The 18,354-nt window shown below is 43.2% G+C and overlaps 1 protein-coding gene across 1 annotated transcript in view; it reads right to left on the bottom strand.

Moving 5' to 3' along the window:
* Nucleotides 1–18,125, bottom strand: part of PKD2L1 (polycystin 2 like 1, transient receptor potential cation channel) — a 28,688-nt gene extending 10,563 nt beyond the window's left edge. The window contains exons 1-2 of the mRNA XM_040992508.1: nucleotides 17,891–18,125; nucleotides 17,286–17,399 (exon numbers count right to left, since the gene is read on the bottom strand). Of these exons, the coding sequence (XP_040848442.1) occupies nucleotides 17,286–17,399; nucleotides 17,891–18,125 (349 nt within the window). The remainder of the gene's footprint in view (nucleotides 1–17,285; nucleotides 17,400–17,890) is intronic.
* Nucleotides 18,126–18,354: the final 229 nt, after the last annotated feature.

The following is an 18,354-nucleotide window of genomic DNA, read 5'->3' as shown; positions in this document are numbered from 1 at the left end:
GATTCCCATTTCCCATTCCACTCTAGAAAATCTGACAGGGCTTACCCTGTCTAACCCAGATCTGTGATTATCTGTCCTGAGTAGCAGGAGAAGACCTCAGAAACAACTTTCTGTATCCGCAAAATGAGTTCCTGTGGGAAATCAAACTTGAAATTGTTGGGAACCCCTCATGCAGTTCTAACCAAGACCAGGGAGTGGAGCTTTTCCTGCTAACAAAGGCTGTTATTACAGCTCCAGAAGGGCCACAAGGTGGTGCCATTGCTTTTGCACCACCACTTTTTCTCTCTTCCAGTTGGAAATGACTCTCCAAAATGAATAATCTTCTGAAGTGCTTGCCAATCACTTACAGGTTATCACTTGATTATTCTCCAAGACAGGAAAGACTGTAACTTAAAAGAAGAATGGTTTAACTTTTTAAGTGAAAGCCAAGAAGCAACCTTTAAAATCTTTTAAATTGTGGTCTAGGGCCCGAGACAGCATGGTGGCCTAGTGGCTAAAGTCCTCGCCTTGAATGTCCGGGATCCCATGTGGGCGCCGGTTCTAATCCCGGCAGCTCCACTCCCCATCCAGCTCCCTGCTTGTGGCCTGGGAAAGCAGTAAAGGATGGCTCATGCTTTGGGACCCTGCACCTGCATGTAGGAGACCTGGAGGAAGTTCCTGGATCCTAGCTTCAGATTGGCACAGCACCAGCCACTGTGCTCACTTGGGGAGTGAATCATCGGACAGAAGACCATCCTCTCTATCTCTCATCCTTTCTGTGTATCTGACTGTGTAATAAAAATAAATAAATCTTTAAAAAAAATCGGGGTCTAAACCTGGTTTAGTATTTACACAACACAGCCTCTCCATCCAAACATCATCTCTTCCTTCTTAATTCTTATTTGTACAAATTTTGTGCTTCATACAAAGTTAAAATTAAGATATTCAGAAGTAATTTGGCATAACGTCTGCAATTTACTGGGCTTGCTTGTTAGGCCAGCCACACATTGGCTGCACTTCTCCTACCCAAGACTTGCATGAACTGATTGTTCCTTTTGAAGTAGGGAATATTTCAGTTTTGTTCCAACATTTATTAAGTAGACATACAGAAGTTATCTTAGACTGTGTTGATAAAATCTCTGTTATGGGTCAGTCTGAAACTGGTTGACTTCTTGCTATTCTGTATTATAGTTCCACTACTTTTAAAATTTTTCTACTGTTGACTCAACCCAACACTTACTGAGAACCTATTAAATACAAGGCGCTATGCTAAACAAATAAAACACTTTGTAACCCTGTGAAACACACAATATTCCTTGTTAAGTAGCATATATATTCCATACACTATATTCCATACTTAAAAGTTGAGAAAGCAAGACACTGATCAGTTTGGGGGAATGCAGGAAGCAAGAGAGGGAGAGGGAGAATGATAAGGAAGTAAGAGGTTCTTCCCTTCATTACTCTCTGAAACCCAAATGATTTCTGGTAACCCAGCTTTTATATTTATTGGGCTACCAACCAGAAGCATTGAAAAGATAAAAATTGTAAAGATAATAATTCTTCAAAGTCTACCTTAATAACAACAAAAAGATCTGTTTTATTTATTTATTTGAAAGCCAGAGTTACAGAGAGAGAGGCAGAGGCAGAGAGGGGGAAATGGCCAGAGCAGCTGCTCATTGTCTCTAAACACTGCGCCAAATGCCAAGTATGCCCTGTGCCAAGGGCTTGACAAGCCTGTTTCAGGTAATCCTACCATGGCCCTATGTGGTAACTGTTGTAACTGTGTCCATTTTCCAGTCTCAGAGAGTTGAAGTAACTTATCCAAGGTAAACAACAAATGGAATCAAGATTCAAATGCAAATCTGCCTGCACAGTAGACTGATTCTGTACTGCTCTAAAGAAGAACTGCATTCAGGGATGAGAAGGCACAGGGTGGCAAACTGAAGCTCCATAAAAGGCAGCCTTTTCTAACCACTAGAACTTTCCATTGTGAAATGGACCATTCCACAAACATCCACTTCACCCCATGGAAGAGTCAGAGAGAGGGTAAAACAGAGATCTTCCATCTACTGGTTTATTTCCCAAAAGGCCACAATGGCCACACAGGGATAGGACAAAACCAGAGCTACATTCAGGTCCTCTACATAGGTACAGGGTCCCAAACACTTGGGTCATCTTCTGCTTTCCCCGGGCCATTAGCATGGAGTTGGATCAGAAGTGGAACAGCTGGGACTTGAACCAGCGTTCACTTAGGATGCCAGCATCATAGGCAGTGGCTTTACCTGCTATGCCACCATGTTAGCCCCAAGACTGGTGTCTTAAAAAGATGCCATATCCACCGGTTGAAGTCCTGGTTGCTCCATTTCCTGATCCAGTTCTCTGCTTGTGGCCTGGAAAAGCAGTGGAGGATGCCCCAAGGCTTTGGGCCCCTACATCTGCATGGGAGATCTGGAAAAACCTCCTGGATCCTGGCTTCAGAATAGCTCAGCTCTGACCATTGTGGCCATTTGGGGAGTGAACCATGGATGGAAGACCTCTCTCTGCATCTCTCCTTTCTATAAAATCTATCAAACAAAAGTAACAAACAAATCTTACATAAAATGATGCCTATCAACATTAGTTAAAACATTCTTATGTTAAAGGGAGCTTACTGACACATCAACTGATGATAATAGTTGAGAAATGTGCCAATCATTAATTCTTTAAGGGTCTCCAAGCTTTATTTCTCCATAAATACAGAGCTCTTGAAAAACTTAAAGAAATAGCAAATTTGGAAACAATGAGTTTACCCACTTTTCCCTTAATCTTGATCCTTCCCGCCTTGATCAATCATGTAATCATTGTAAAAAAAAAAATTATAAAAAAAACTTTAAAGAAGCATCTGCACACCCACACTGGTATATGCATCTATTATGTATCTCTCTTCCTATATTACATATGTTATATAACAAATAGTAAATACATATATAATTTTAGGGTTAGGAAGATACACATTTTTCATGATTATTTAATAAGGATTAAAGGAAGCAAACATAAGAGATAGTCCAACGGAAAGTACCTTCAATTCTCTTAAAGATTTATTTATATTTACTTGAAAGGGCACAGCTAATGAGATAAGAAGAGACACACGGATCTTCCATCCACTGGTTCACTCCCCAAAGCAGCAAAGGCTGAAGCTAGGTTTTTTCCTTCACTGTGGCAGCCAGGAACCTCAGACTTGGCTCTCATTTGCAGGAATGGTTTCTCTTAAGTCTTCTCATACATGTTATCTCCCTCCCATATCTTTTCCCAGTATATTTGCTAAGTCTTTTCATTATATTTCAAATGGACTATAGTTTATTATATTTGTGCTTTTTCTCATGTAAGCTGGCTCAGATCCCTTTTAGATAAAGGTAGGATATGAATATAGTTATTAGAGAGGTCTGACATAATAATAATTATTATTAGTCATCATGAGCTTGGGCAATAACCTGATTTTATCTGTTTCTATGTTTACAGTACAGACAGAATGTTCTTGCCCTGTCTTTTGAATTGCTGGCAGACTTTCCCAGTTCAGTGCAATAATAAGACGTCAGCAGTTGATGTGTTCTTTTTAGGTGAAAGTCCTTTAGGTCAGCACATGCTACCAAGCTCCTCCTTGGCTTCTAAATACCATTTTTAAATGGCTGCTCTTTGTTGTCAAGCAGTCTCCTGGGGCAGGAACACAATTCCCTCCCTCCACTAACTGGTAAAGAACTTGGAGAGACGGGATGCAGCCTCAGCAGAGTCACAGCAGGTGGAGAGCGGTGAGCCAGGAGTTGGGGCTACAGAGAACATGGTGGAAATCTAACATAAGAACCCAGACTTGGGGGCCCAGCGGCGCGGCGTGGCTTAGTGGCTAAAGTCCTCGCCTTGAACGCGCCAAGATCCCATATGGGCGCTGATTCTAATCCCAGAAGCTCTACTTCCTATCCAGCTCCCTGCTTGTGGCCTGGGAAAGCAGTCGAGGACAGCCCAAAGCCTTACTTGGGACCCTGCACCCGTGTGGGATACCTGGAAGAAGTTCTTGGATCCTGGCTTCGGATCGGCATAGCACTGGCCGTTGTGCTCACTTGCGGAGTGAATCATTGGGTGGAAGATCTTTCTCTCTGTCTTTCCTCCTCTTTGTATATCTGACTTCCCAATAAATAAATAAACCTTTTTTTTAAAAAAAAGAACCCAGACTTGGAACTTGCTAAAAGGAGTGGCACATGTGACTGCAAACAAAGAACCATGTACCAACTGCAATAAGTAAAATCCACTAGACCTGTGGATGAAACAGCTTAGAAACCTGTCCCAAGAAGAATATGATAACCAGAAGTACAATGATCAAGAGCAAAAGAAGTGACAAAGGCAAAATGAATATTACTGGGCCTGGCATCATGGCCTAGTGGCTAATGTCCTCACCTTGAACATGCCAGGATCCCATATGGGCACTGTCTCTGATTCCCAACAGCCCTGATTCCCATCCAGCTCCCTGTTTGTGGCCTGGGAAAGCAGCCGAGGACAGCAAGGACAGCCCAAAGCCTTGGAACCCTGCACCTGCATGGGAGACCTAGACGAGCTCCTGGCTCCTGGCTTCAGACTGGCATAGTACCGGCCACTGCAGTCACTTTGGAGTGAATCATCAAACAAAGTCCTTCCTCTCTGTCTCTCCTCCTCTCTGTAAATCTGACTTTGCAATAAAAATAAAATAAATCTTTTAAAAAATGAATATTACTGATGATTCCCCTGAAAAGGAACAAAAGCCTTTGCTAATCTCAGAATTAACTGAGGAAGACATAGATAAAATGGGACATACAGAATTCAAAACACTTGTTATAAAGCTTCTTATCAACAAGTAGAAGCACATAAAGCAGATGTTCAAGGAATTTAAGGAATATGTCACACAGGAAATGAATCAAATGAAGAACATAGTGGAGCAAATTAAAAGTACAATGGAGAGTTTTCAAAATAGAATGAAATAAGCAGAAGAAAGAATCTCAGAATTGGAAGATATTTCCTGTCACCAGGGGAAAACAAACAAAAAGCTGGAAGGAGAGCTCGATCAGGACAAAAAAAGTACTCAAGAATTGAAAGACACTATTAAGAGGCCTAATATAAGAGTTATGGGAGTCCCACAAAGCGCAGAAAGAGAAGCTGAGTTTGCAAATGTATTTAATGAAATAATAAGGGAAAATTTTCCTAGTCTGGAAAAAGAATTCAGAAACAACACCAAGGAGGGGTACAGAACTTCCAAAAGAGTTGGCCAAAAGCAATCTTCACCACAACACATGATAATCAAACTCTCTTCAATTGAACACAAGGAAAAGATCCTTAAATGTGCACATGAAAAAAAATCAACTGACAATATGAAGGAATGCCAATTAAACTCACAGGAGACCTCTCACTGGAAACTCTACAGGCCAGAAAACAATGGAGTGACATATTCCAGATTCTAAAAGAAAAAAATTGTCAGCCCAGAATAACATACCCAGCAAAGCTTTCTTTTGTCTTTGAAAATGAAATAAAATACTTCCACAGCAAAGAAAAGTTAAAAGAATTTGCTTCTTTCAAACCTGCCCTACAAATGATACTTCAAGATGTTCTCTTGACAGAGAAGAGGAATAGCACCCACCAAAACCAAAGGCAAATGCGAAGAACATCCCAGTAAAATGACAACAGAAGACTAAATCAATGAACAACCCATTCCTAACATGACAGGACCAAAGTACCACCCATACATATTAAACTCTGAATGTAAATGGCTTAAGCTCAATCAAATGTCATAGATAAGCAGACTGGATTTAAAAACAAAACCCATCTATTTGTTGCCTACAGGAGACACATTTTACCAACAAAAGTCAGTGGAAACTCATGAATTTTGATTTTTTTGTTAGTTTTATCGCTTCAAAATACTTTCTTCAGATTAAATTCTTCAATGACTCATAGATCATACAGTAGCATCATTTTCTTCAAGAAGCTTCTTGATTTTCTTTTTCATTTCCTCAGCGACACATTAGTCATTCAGTAGCATGTTATTTAACTTCATGGTGTTGTTAATTTCTTTTTTCTTCCTGTTGTTTATTTTGTATGGTGGCTTTTCATTTAAGGGGATGTACAGTAACTGTGAAATGGAGACTAACATATCCAGATGTGAGGATGCAATACAGTATGCATCTCTACTTCCAGACTAAAGATGGACTCCCAATGAAACTGTTTACTATATGACAATAGGATGATGGATTCTCTGTCATTGTCCATACCCACAATAATGGAAATATGACTGTGTATGATACTTTAGTAATGATATAGGGGAACTTGGTGGGGGGTTTGGGGAGGGGATAAGGGAAATCCCAGGGGTCTATGGTACTGTGTCACAAAATGCTAAAAGTAATAATAAAAAATTTTAAAAAGAATGAACACACACACACAAAAGAAATTGCAGCTGAGAGAACTTGACCACTCACATCTGCCCCAGTCACAAAGCCTCTAAGCATTATCAAGATTTCTAGAGTTTAGGCTTAGAATACTGAAATTCTAGAAAATGTGGCTGTTTTTGCTTTGAGATATCATGTTCAGAACCCAAGAATGACTACGAATTGCTATTAAAGGACACTGAATCAAAATGAGGGTGAAAAGGCCAGAATATGGAAAATGAATCCAAGAACCGGTTAGTGATTTCTCTAAGTTTTCAGTAACCCTGAGATCTTAACACAGCAGGAACAGATCCATAAATATTTGTGCATGCTGAATTATTGTAGCAAAATCAGGAGGTGGACTGAAATTAGATATCTGGACACTTGGAGATGGGCCCAAGGACCAGAGCACAAAGACACCCTGTGATCAGTGGCTGGAACTTGCTGTTCTATTCAATTCTAAACCCAGAGGCAAGGCAGAGAACAGCAAGCAATTCTTGTAGAATAAGTGCAGCCTTATGTGATAGGTGCTAATTTCTAAATTCTTTTTAGCATTTTCTTTTATTTATTTGAAAAGCAGAGAGACAGAGAGCATATGCTCCCATTACCTGGTGCCTATAATGGCTGGGCTGAAGCCAGAAGCCAGGAATGCAACCCAAGTCTCCTAAAAAAGTGGCAGAAACTTAATTACTTGAGCTATCAACCCTGCCTCCAATGGTCTGCACTGGAAGGAGGCTGCAGTCAGGAGCCAGAGGTGAGAAGTGAATCATTTACTCTGGTATAGAACACGAAGATCTTAATGACTAGGATAAACACTCTTTCTGAGTGCTAATTCTTACGTAGTTTCAGAACAGCTTCGAGTTATTAAGGCAAGTGGAGATCAAAAGTCCTTCATCAAATGGATGATCCATCTCAGAGTGATGCTAAAAAAAAAAAATCTGCCCCCACACTCCACAGAATTATGTGTGTGCTGTCTGGAAACCCCACGACAGCATGAACTTCTGTCTGTGTCATAAGACGTATGTAAGAGCCTCGTCATCCTGTCTTTGGGTAGCAAACAAGAGGGCTGGAGGACACCACATGGAGTAAAATCTAGGAGCCTGGTCTTGATATTGGCTTTTCTTAAGCTAATGAGTCAGCAGTGGTTACACCTGATCCCACAGAAGGCTACAGAAGACTTGTGCTTACTTTTACTGTTTCCTTGCACTGTTTTGCCAAAATCATTCAGAAAATTATTATCTTAGGAAAACTAAAGCCACTTGGGGCCATGTTGTGGTATAGCGTGTAAAGCCACTATCTGCAATGTTGGTATTCCATATGGGTACCAGCTCAAGTCCCGCTTGCTCCACTTTATGTCTAGCTCTGTGCTAACAATCATAGGAAAGCAGCAGAAAACGACTCAAGTGTTTGGGCCTCTTTTCCCACATAGGAGATCAGGAAGAAGTTCTTGGCTTGGGATTGGCCCTACTGTGGTAATGGTGACCATTTAGGGAGTGAAGCAGTGGATGGAAGATCTGTGTTGGAAGATCTGCTTTTTCACCTCTCTCTCTCTATCCTGAATTATTGACTTTCAAATAAACAAATGCATATACCTTTTTAAAAAAGAAGAAAAAACTAAAGTCACACACACACAAAAATGGTATAGAGCTGAGGCCCAAAGATATTTTTTCTCTTTTTAGATGAGCCCAAAATATATATATTTATTTATTTTGAAGCTTTATCTTCATTGGGAAGGCAGATCAGATTGACAGAAAGGAGACAAAGAAAGATCCTCCATCCACTGGTTCACTCCCCAAATGGCTGCAATGGCCAGAGCTGAGCTGAATCAAAACCAGGAGCCAGGAGCTTCTTCCAGGTCTCCCATGCAGTTGTAGAGCATCCCAAGATTTTTAGGCTATACGCTACTGATTTCCCAGGCCATACAAGGAGCTAGATGAGAAGTGGAGTAGTTGGGACAAGAACTAGAGCCCATATGGGATCCTGGTGCTTGCAGGGTGAGGATTTAGTCATTGACCCATTGTGCTGTGCTTTTGAGTGCAAAAATATATTTCATATAGAACCACAGGAAGCATCAGAGGAAGAGCCCCTGCTGTTAACAGCTGGAGTCTTCAACAATGTGGACTCAGAAGGAATCAGGAAAAACCTGCAGGGCTCATGCCAATTCCAGTACCACCATTTCATACAACGTATTAATAAATGGTAAAGGGAAGGTGACTAAGTTAACAGAGTTGAAAATGAATGATTTCACTAATAGAAACCTTGAATTTACGTTTAAGTTTGCATTCCAACGCAGTAAGTCCCTGTGACAACAACAGGATAGTCAACACCAAAACCAAACCACATGTTTCCCCAAAAGCCAAGAATTGATTCTTTCTGAAGTTACTGGGTCTGTGAAGGGTAGCATCATCTGTGATGGATTCACAAAGTATTGAAAATTAAGGGTCACTCATCATGCTTGGAGTGGCAAGATTGGCAGCAATTCATAACTGGTGAACTATCAAAACCACTTGAGCAAGAACCTCGGAGCATGCCCTACATCCGGGACCTGGGGCGGGTGGGAAATTGGGTGGGCCTTCTCCCTTAATACCCCCCTTCAAACATGAAGGAAACAATATGGAAATAATAGTCTTATCCACTTTCCTATAGCCCTTGAACCTTTTTACCCTAATTAACTATGTAAAGATTGTCAAAAATATAATTTAAAAAAAAAAAAGAAAAGAAAATTAAGGGTCACCCCAGAAAACTGTGTGAAGACAGCTTTGGTGACCCCAGAGAAGTGCATTGTCTCCTTAAATCTAACACTTATTTCATACAAAAGAAGACGCTCTTAAATGGTCCCACTTACAGGGAAAGCAAACAAGTAATGAATGCATTGGCTGATGTTTAAACAATTTAAACAGAAACGATGTCATGTGGAAGGCCATGATCTTCCTGAGACACTGCAAACTTTCCTGGTGCTCAAGAACAGAGTGGAAAACATGTTTCTCAGCAGGAGAACAGGAAGACAGGGATCAGAGAGGAGGAGAAGCCCAAAGGTATGTACAGAGGCAGGGAAGGGAGAGGGAGGAGAAAGGAGTAGGTGCTGGGAGAGCTGGTCCAGGACCCAGAAGGATCCAGCAAAAAGCACGTTCCTGCCCCTGGGCTGCCCTGGTGGTTCCTTGTTATTCTGAAGTAGGATCTGTCTTTCAGAGTGTGTCCAGAGATCCTCCTGCACGGCCTCTGCGGCCCTTGGCCGTCACACTGGACGAGGGCTTCCCACACTGCTCTATCTCCGGCAGTGGCCTCTGCAGCTCACCAAGGCTCTCCTCACGACCACACAACTCCTTCCAGTGTGACCACCCTGAGCTTCTGTTGGAAGATTCACATACATTTCTGTGTGTCTGGAAAATGGCTGACACGAAGTGCCCCACTGGCAACAGTGAGTACAGGGAGTGGCTCTGACAGCTGTGCAACTAGAGTTTGTGAAAACAAGGACTACACATTGGGTAAAAATCTAATAAAGATATTCCCAGTTTTATTTTTCTTTATTTTGCAAGGGAATGAAAAGAAATCGTGCTTGACCTTTTTTTCCTTTTACTTGCCCACTGAGACTCCGACTGGCAAAGCTCTCACACAGTCATGGCCTGAGGCCTCAGCTGGCTTGGTTGGCTGACGCCACCTCCTCTGACCCCTGCCTCCATGGACTGAGCCAACACCCTTTAAGCAAACAAGTAAGCAAGCAAGCAAGCAAGCAGGGAAATGGCAATGCCTTCAGGCCTCCCTGGCAATGAGTTTGGACCTCTCAGACGTGAGTGGGTTCCTGCCCCTGGCCCTGCAAGAGTGCCAGGGCTCCCTGATCACTCTGCCCCCACATCTCACCGTGCTCCTGGAGCAGCCCTCCCTGCAATACTCCTCACCCTGCCACCGCTGGCTTACCTGGTGGTCTCCCTCTTGAGGATGTGCCTCAAGTATTCTGAAGTCCTCAGCACCTGACCAAGGGCCCAGTACATGGTAGGACTTTAAAAATGTTCAAACAAATGGATGTGTGAATACCCAGGATCTCCTCACATTTTCTTTTCCTCCATGCTGTGAAATTATCTAATTAGACCAGCTCTGACTCAGTGCCTCATTATCTCATTAGAAATTAACTCTGAAGAAATATTTATTAATGTGTTCATTCAAAAATAACACAATACATGTAAACACAAATAACATATTTTTATTTTTTAGAACAACCTACATTCCCTGAGACATCACAAAAAAATTTTAATGAGAAAAGCAGCATTGTTTTCACATTTGTAAAGCTCCTTAACATCTGTCTTAATAGAAGGCAGCTGCTTTTTATGTCAGCTTCTGCCATTTAATCTGTTGCAACATGTGGCTTAGTTGAAGCATGTGAAGAAAATAGAATCTTGTACAAATATATTCCTGGGTAAGAGAGAGAGTAACAAACTCCAGAAAGGGTTTCAGGAAAGCCAGAGACTGCAGGAAGCATGGCACTGAGAACTGATATCCTTCTCTCTTGGGCTAGAACCTCTGTCCAGGATGGAGGACATGTCTGACACTAATCAATAAGTCAAGATACTACATTAATATTATTACACTCAATTACCTGTGTACCTTATTTCACAGTTTTCAAAGACCTTGTTCACACAATGTCTACTATCATGTTTGATAATTCTGTCCTACCTCTGAGTAAAATTTCCCATAAATCATGAAATTCTGAGTGTCAGAGATTTGCTCAGGCTCACTCATCTGGTGAGGGTTGGAGCTAGGACTCAGACTCTACTGTAACATCTGGACACCTACTCTTTCTGTGGCTGCTTAACACAACAGCACCAAGTCTGATCTCATCCACAACAATTCAGAACACTGAGATGTTCTTCAGTATTTTCCTAATTTATACCTTAATGTGCAATGCCAACTGATGTTTACTGAGAGCCTACTGTATTCCAGGCACAAACTCACAAAGGCAAACTTTATCCTCACTTGAGAAGGAAACCAAGTCATAGAGAAATGTAAGGATCTTGACCAATAATGTCAAAGATGGATGGCTAACAACCATGAGCATCCTCATTTAAACCTTATTCTAGGTCCCATGCTCTTTCTATTCTTTCGCTGAGTCTTCACAGAAGTCATGACTTCATGTGACCAAAGGCTTTCACTACAGCCACACAGGGGCTCACCTGCAGACATTTTACGAGCCTCCAATGCATTTCTGTTCCACTCCTTGACAAGAAAGAATTACTACCAAGAAAGACATCTTTCAGATCTCTAAGCTCATTGTAACCTCTCCCGAAAATGTAGGATTCCAACAATCTATGGACAGACCCTCGAGATCCAATAAAATAAAGCAGAATAAATAGAGGCAGGCATTTCATAGCAACCAGTGATGGATGAAGAACATCCAGTTAGCATTAATGGATGTGTAGACATGAATCACTGAAGGCTGAGGGACTCTGCCCGCCCTGACCAACTCCATGGCAACCAGACTGAGCTATGCCCTGGCTCAGAGTCTCTCCTATACAGGCCCAGCTCCAGGTGCACCTCTGAGATGACAATGATGTCTCCTAAAACAAACAGCCACTGTTTCAACACAAAGATCGTCAATGTTTCTCCATCAACAAAAGGCTACAGCCATCTTTCCAACAAGACAAAGGGCTGGAAGCCCTTTCATAAATAACATGATGGTGTGGGGTGGCTGGAGGGGAAGCAGGAAGATCTTTCTCCAGCACTTTTCTCTGCTGAGGAGTAGCTGGGTCAGGGCCAATTTCACCCACCAGGATCGTTCTGAATGACTAATCCTCACTCCTGAATGATTCATAATGACAACATGAACATTCTTCTTGTCTGTGGAAGAGAAGTAATAGTATCTATCCCTTTCAGGACTGCCGTCACGATCAAATAAGATGATAGGTCTGCCAGCTCTTTGCAAAAGTGTAAACGGCTACCGTTATTAGGAGAAGATTGATGGTCCACCCACATCACCTGCATCTGCATGAAAAAAAAAAAAGATAGCTCTATTTTAGCCAGATGAGATGCCAAGCAGCTTTGGCTTCTTAAGCTCACAAGTTCCCAGAAAAAAGCATGGGGGAGAAGAAATGTGGGCCCACCCCAGGCTATACTGCCACATAGCTGAGGTCTAACTATATCAGTGCTTCTTTCCATTTCCAGGAAACCAGATCTCGAATTGAGAGTCTCATTGGTTGGCTCTCATTAGGAGTGTGAATGGTCCAAGATCTAAGCACTCTGTCTTCTCCCATGTCCCTCTTAATGTATATTTATAAATTTACAGAAAGTCAGAACATGTCACTAATTAAAATAGGAAAAAACTATCTTTCCTTAGTAATAATCAAGGACACACTAAAAGAAATTGTACCATTTTATATCTATTTGATTCTAAAAATGAGAAATGAAGAAATCTAGTTTTGTGAGGTTGTGCCAAAATTGGTGTGATTCACATCACTAATGTCAGAAGTCTGTTTCATCCTCTAGAGAGGCACAGTGACAACTACCACCAAATACTAAGCGGGGATTTCTATCTTGGGGTGTAGCAATATATCTCCATTAAAATTTTCAAGGGAATTAGTGTTTTTTTTTTTTAAGTAGCGTGTATAGGTACATTTATCTATAATAGACAAATATTGAAACCCCAAGAGAAACGTTTCAGTTAAATTTTGTGTGACTGTTGTAATTAAAATGAAAAACATAAACCTACTTAGAAACATAAGGAAGTGTTTGTGATGCAATTATAGATGAACATACAAAGGATTTAAAAGGTTAAAATATGTAAATGTATGGATAAGTACTGGCAAATGAAATATCTTTGTTGGAGTGGCAGGGAATTGAATTTTTAAATGTCTTCCAGTGTTTTATTTATATCATCTTTTGAATATACCAACCAAAAAGAAAGAACATCAGCTTTCCAGTTGAATTCTCCCCATACTCCACAGGTATGAAGGGATGAGAGGACCATCCTTGTTATAACATTGATGGGTGTTAATGAATCATGTACTTCCTGTGCACACAGAGGCTGCATGAGTCCCAGGCAGAGAAAAGTCTTAGAATCAGAGTCTGGCAAATAGTTGCTAGGCTGTATACCTGCTTCTTCCACTTGCTTGCTTTGCAGACTTGACAAAACTGTTGCCACATCTAATCTTTTTGTGAATTGTGAAATGGACATGATAATTGAAACATTTTCTCAGAGGTACTAAGAGTAATCAGTGAGATTAAGTATTTTTTTAAAGATTTTAAAATTTTTATTGGAAAGTCAGATATACAGAGAGGAGGAGAGATAGAAAGGAAGATCTTCTGTCCTATGATTCACTCCCCAAGTGGCTGCAACAGCTGGAGCTGAGCTGATCTGAAGCCAGGAGCCAAGAGCCAAGAGCCAGGAGACTTTCGGGTCTCCCATGCAAATGCAAGGTCCCAAGACCTTAGGATGTCCTTGACTGCTTTCCCAGGTCACAAGCAGGCAGTTGGATGGGAAGCAGGGCCACCAGAACATGAACAGGCCGGTGCATATATGGGATCCCAGTAGGTACAAGGTGAGGACTTCAGCCACTAGGCTACTGTGCTGGGCCTTAGATAAGGTACTAATAATGATGCTGGCAGCAGTTACTTAAAAGATACTGCTCAAGTGACACTATCTCTATATGTGAAGCCAGCCATAAATTATCAGATACTTTTATTGAGTTATATATTTTTATTCTTATTTGACAAACAACACGATGTATAATTAATTGTGAGCTATAGCATGATGTTTTATCACATGTACACATGTGAAATGATCAAGCCTAGTTGAATAACAATTAGATACACCCCATGTATATCATTTCTTTGTGTTAAGAATATTTAAGATTTTCTCTTTTAGCTATTTGGTAATAGGCACGATTAAATATTACCATGAAAGTGTACTGTTAATGAACTTTAAAATATATATGTATATTTTTTGAGCAACTGTAGGTTCAGAGTAAAACTTAGGCAAAACTTCTCCATATATCCTTTATCCTAACACCCTCATAGCTACAGCCTTCCCACTGATAAAATCACACACTAGAGTGCCACACTCGTTACATGATTGACTTTCACTGGCACTCTTTATCAGGCAACTTCCACAGTATACTTTTGGGCTCACTGTTGGTGTGGTTCATTCTGTGGGTTAGGCAAATGCATAACTTCCCTCTGCTGTTGTAACATAAGCCAGTGCTAAAAGGGGCACCTTCAGCTCTCCAAATCCTCCATGTTTCGCCTATTCATCCCTCTTACCTCTCACCTTGGCAACCGCTAACAACTTTTACTCTTTCCACAGTCTGGCCTTTCCCAGAAAGTCATATAATTAATTGGAGACACGCAGCATGTAATCTTTATATATGGGTTTAGTTTTCAAACATTTTAAAATAACTAGTCTAGATGTAAAAGAAAATTTCAAAATGTTTTCAAATTTTCCAAGATTACAAAAATATATTTGCTATCACAGATTGTTTTAGGTTCCTATTAACTATTATCTATTTTGATAAGAATGATTATGGGGCCCAGCACAGTGGTCTAGCCGCTAAAGACCTCACCTTAAAAGTGCTAGGATCCCATATGGGCGCCAGTTCTAATTCCGGTGGCCCCACTTCCCATCCGGCTCCCTGCTGGATTTTTAGCATTGGGACCGTCACCTTTCTCATTCAGCTTACTCAAATCCAACTTAGATCTGCTTCCCAGAATCAGAAGGTGTTAGAATGTGTCATATCACTCCCAGGCAAATAGCCTTTTGGATATTTCCCTTGAAGCCCTCAGGATAAAAGTGCCAATTGTGTACAATGCCTTATCCAGCACACCATGAGCTGCCCCTGTTTACCTGGCCTGCACATCTGTGCCCACTCAGCTGCTGAGTTTCTCTGCTCCTGAACACACGCACATTCATTAAACTGGGCCCAAGCACCCCAGCCTTGGTAGTGCCCTCCCGTCTTCTCAGAAACCTCCCCTCTCTTTATCTTCCTCTAACTAACTAAATGCTCCTCATCTCTCTGGTTTCCACTCAGATACCACTCCTTCTGTCTGTCCTCATTGGTCCCCAAGTTAGGATACAGCAGGAGTATTCTGTGCTGGTCAGATGCTCATGGAATACTTTTGGCAGTACCTGGCATCTTGTACTCCAGGGCTAGAGACAGGAACCAGGGTAGTAGGTGGGCAGAAGTGTTCTAGGACAAGCCAGGCTCTCAGTAAATGACGTCAGGGATACTATCTCCCACAATCTTCTTGAGGAAACCAAACCTCAAGGAAGTTGAACAACTTGCTCAATGTCCCTCAATGGTAAATGGTAGAGTATGACACCTGAACGCAAAATCTGTATAAGTTCAGAGCCTCTGCCTGCCATCTCTACACAACACCACCTCTAAGAACATCACTGTCACTGATTTAGCAAGAAGATCGAAATTGTTTAACTAGAAGGAAAAATGACCAAGGAGAAAAAGGACAGCTATGTCACTCAAACAGTTGAAAAGTCACTGCAGAGTGTCAGGCAAGTCAGTGTGCAACAGAACAGGGAGGTTCTACAAAGGAGACGCTGAGCCCTGATGGGAAAGGCCCACATGCCAGTCATCTAAGATGCTCCCATGAGGCCTGGCAATGGAAGGAAACAGAGCTGCCCAACTGTAGTAAAATGGAACGCTCCACACTGACAGTAAAGTCCCCACTGACATTGCCCAGGCTGGGCTGCCTGGCCCTGCCAGGGCACCATGGGAGACAGCAGAGCAGGGACCCTGCATATTCTGCACCCCAAACCCGAGGCCTCTGACACGCTTGGCCCTCAGGGATTCCACAGGCATCAGACCGAGTCTGTGCCCGACGTCAGCAAGCCCCGGATGACCTGCCACTGACCACTGCATTGAGGCCTCTGAAAACAGAGAACATGAGTGGATGGAACTCTGGGCTTCCAGAACCCAGCCTCTCCCAGCCACAGCCAAAGGAGGCAGACAAGATTCCCAGTAACTCCGGTAAACTGGAGACTGCCCAGCCATGTTCCAAAATGTCTGATCTGGGACCACAGACATTGATGTCACTCTGGAGAAAGGCCCTGCCTGTGGGCTTCAGCGCTGTCACAGGAGCTGACAGAGGAAAGGAACATACCTTCCTGACAGGTGGTGGAGACAAAAGTCAATGTCAACAATGAACTCTGACAGTCACTTGCTGGAACGAACCAAAGGGGCCCTGCAGGATGCACACAAGTGTGCCCTGGGTCCTCACATGCAAGTCCCCTTTCACTCTGTGCCTAGGGACCAGTGGTAAAACATTCAGAAGGCCCCTGGGCCTCACAGAATCCCTACAGAGCCCAGCAGAAACAAGTGCCTTCTGCCCCACCTTCCTGGAGGGTGCACACTCTGACAAGCTGATGGCATCTGCTTAATGTGATCAGAGCTTCAGCTTCCCTGTGCATAGATCCATGCCCCTAACAGGACCAGTGCCTGCTGGGGCACTGGGCCCCTAGTGAGCAGGACACCTTAGCTGTGGGCCTGCTGCAGCCTCAGTCAGCATACCATACACACAGCCAAACACAACCCTCATGAGTGAGGCAAACTTCACTTCCTGTGCAACATTGTAAGGAAGTATAAAACTCCTATCCTCATCTTTGGGCCTAAGAGCACCTGCTGGGCCAACTTCAGCATTCCACATCATGGTTCTTCCACTCTCCTTCTATAGGCCACTCTCCCATCTGCCACCTGCTTTCCTTGTACTGTAAACAGTGACAAATTATTTTTAAACCAAGTATCTGGAGCTGAGAGGTACTGAGTAGGGTCTGAAGACTGATGCATGAGGTTCCGAGGCCATAGCTTGCAGAAATGAGTGTCACCTGCAGGAAGGCAGAGACAGTCACTGCACACAGCTCCAGGAGTCAGGGACATGGAAGCAGAAGCTACTTACAGAGACAGATGTCCACCAGGAACACGATGTACACCAGCAGCTCCCGCAGGGTGGTCTTAACATAAAGCTCCCGGTTCTCAGCTGTGTTCTCTGTCAGGGTCGTTCCCCAAAGTCCTAAGGGGCATTGGGAGAGTGATCAGGATGCCTGACAGCAGTGTTGTTCCCAGCTACCCCCACTGCTCTGCCCTGGAACTGTACCCTTTTCCAGCTGAGTTTCTCATGCCCATTGTCTTGCCCCTTGACTGAATCTGCCCACTTCCCGCTGCCCACACCTGTGCCTGCACTCTCCGACTCCATGAGGCAGGCAGGGTGGGTGCCTTGGATCCTACAGAACAAGGCAGGAAGGAGGCACCTGAGCCAAATGGGACAGTGTATGGAAGTACTGTGCCCAGGTCCTCACTCAGCCTGACACCCATGTGCCCCTCCTTAGAGATGACCACACTAGGTTTCCCCCTTTGGACCCGAGCATGGCCTCAGCACTGGGGCAGGCAGCTCTAACCTAGGCAACTCACAAACCCCAGTGATTTCATGTTTTCTTTGGAACACCTCTTACTTAGACCCTCCACCCCATGATTTCCCCAAACCCCCCTTTACCCTGTGCATACCTCTGATGCCACGTTGGACCCTCAGGCAACAGCTGGACATCAGGGTCCTTGGTCTTCCTTTCTGCGGGACATCCTCAGGCTTCATGGGTTGGGGTTGTTGAGGCACCACACTGGTGATGGTGCAGATCCTCAGTGTCCCGTGTGGGGAAGAAGGACTGCTGTAGGCAGGGTTATCCCAGGCTTCACTCTCCAACTTGTGCTGCTCCTGTCTCTGGAAACCTTCTTCATGGTCCATGGGGAGCAGCAGAGACCTAGTTCCCCACGTCGTCCACTCTCACTTAGAGAAAGAAAGAGCAAATGATAGGCAGCCCAGCTAGCAGAGGGCAAGGAGGGGAGCTTAAGAGCCGCTGCTGTCACCAGCTCTGTCTGCAGCCTTTGCCAGGTAATCCATGCACAGAGGGGAGGGGAAGGAAGGGAGCAGAGGGGAGGGGCTGAGCATCCATCCTGCCAGGGGCTTTTTCCCT

The sequence above is a fragment of the Ochotona curzoniae genome, unplaced genomic scaffold (genome assembly GCF_017591425.1).
Source record: "Ochotona curzoniae isolate NIBS_2020 unplaced genomic scaffold, NIBS_Ocur_1.0 contig_66, whole genome shotgun sequence".
Classification (NCBI taxonomy): Eukaryota; Metazoa; Chordata; class Mammalia; order Lagomorpha; family Ochotonidae; genus Ochotona; species Ochotona curzoniae.
The sequence above is the reverse complement of the archived record's forward strand: the minus strand, read 5'-3'. Positions and strand labels throughout refer to the sequence as shown.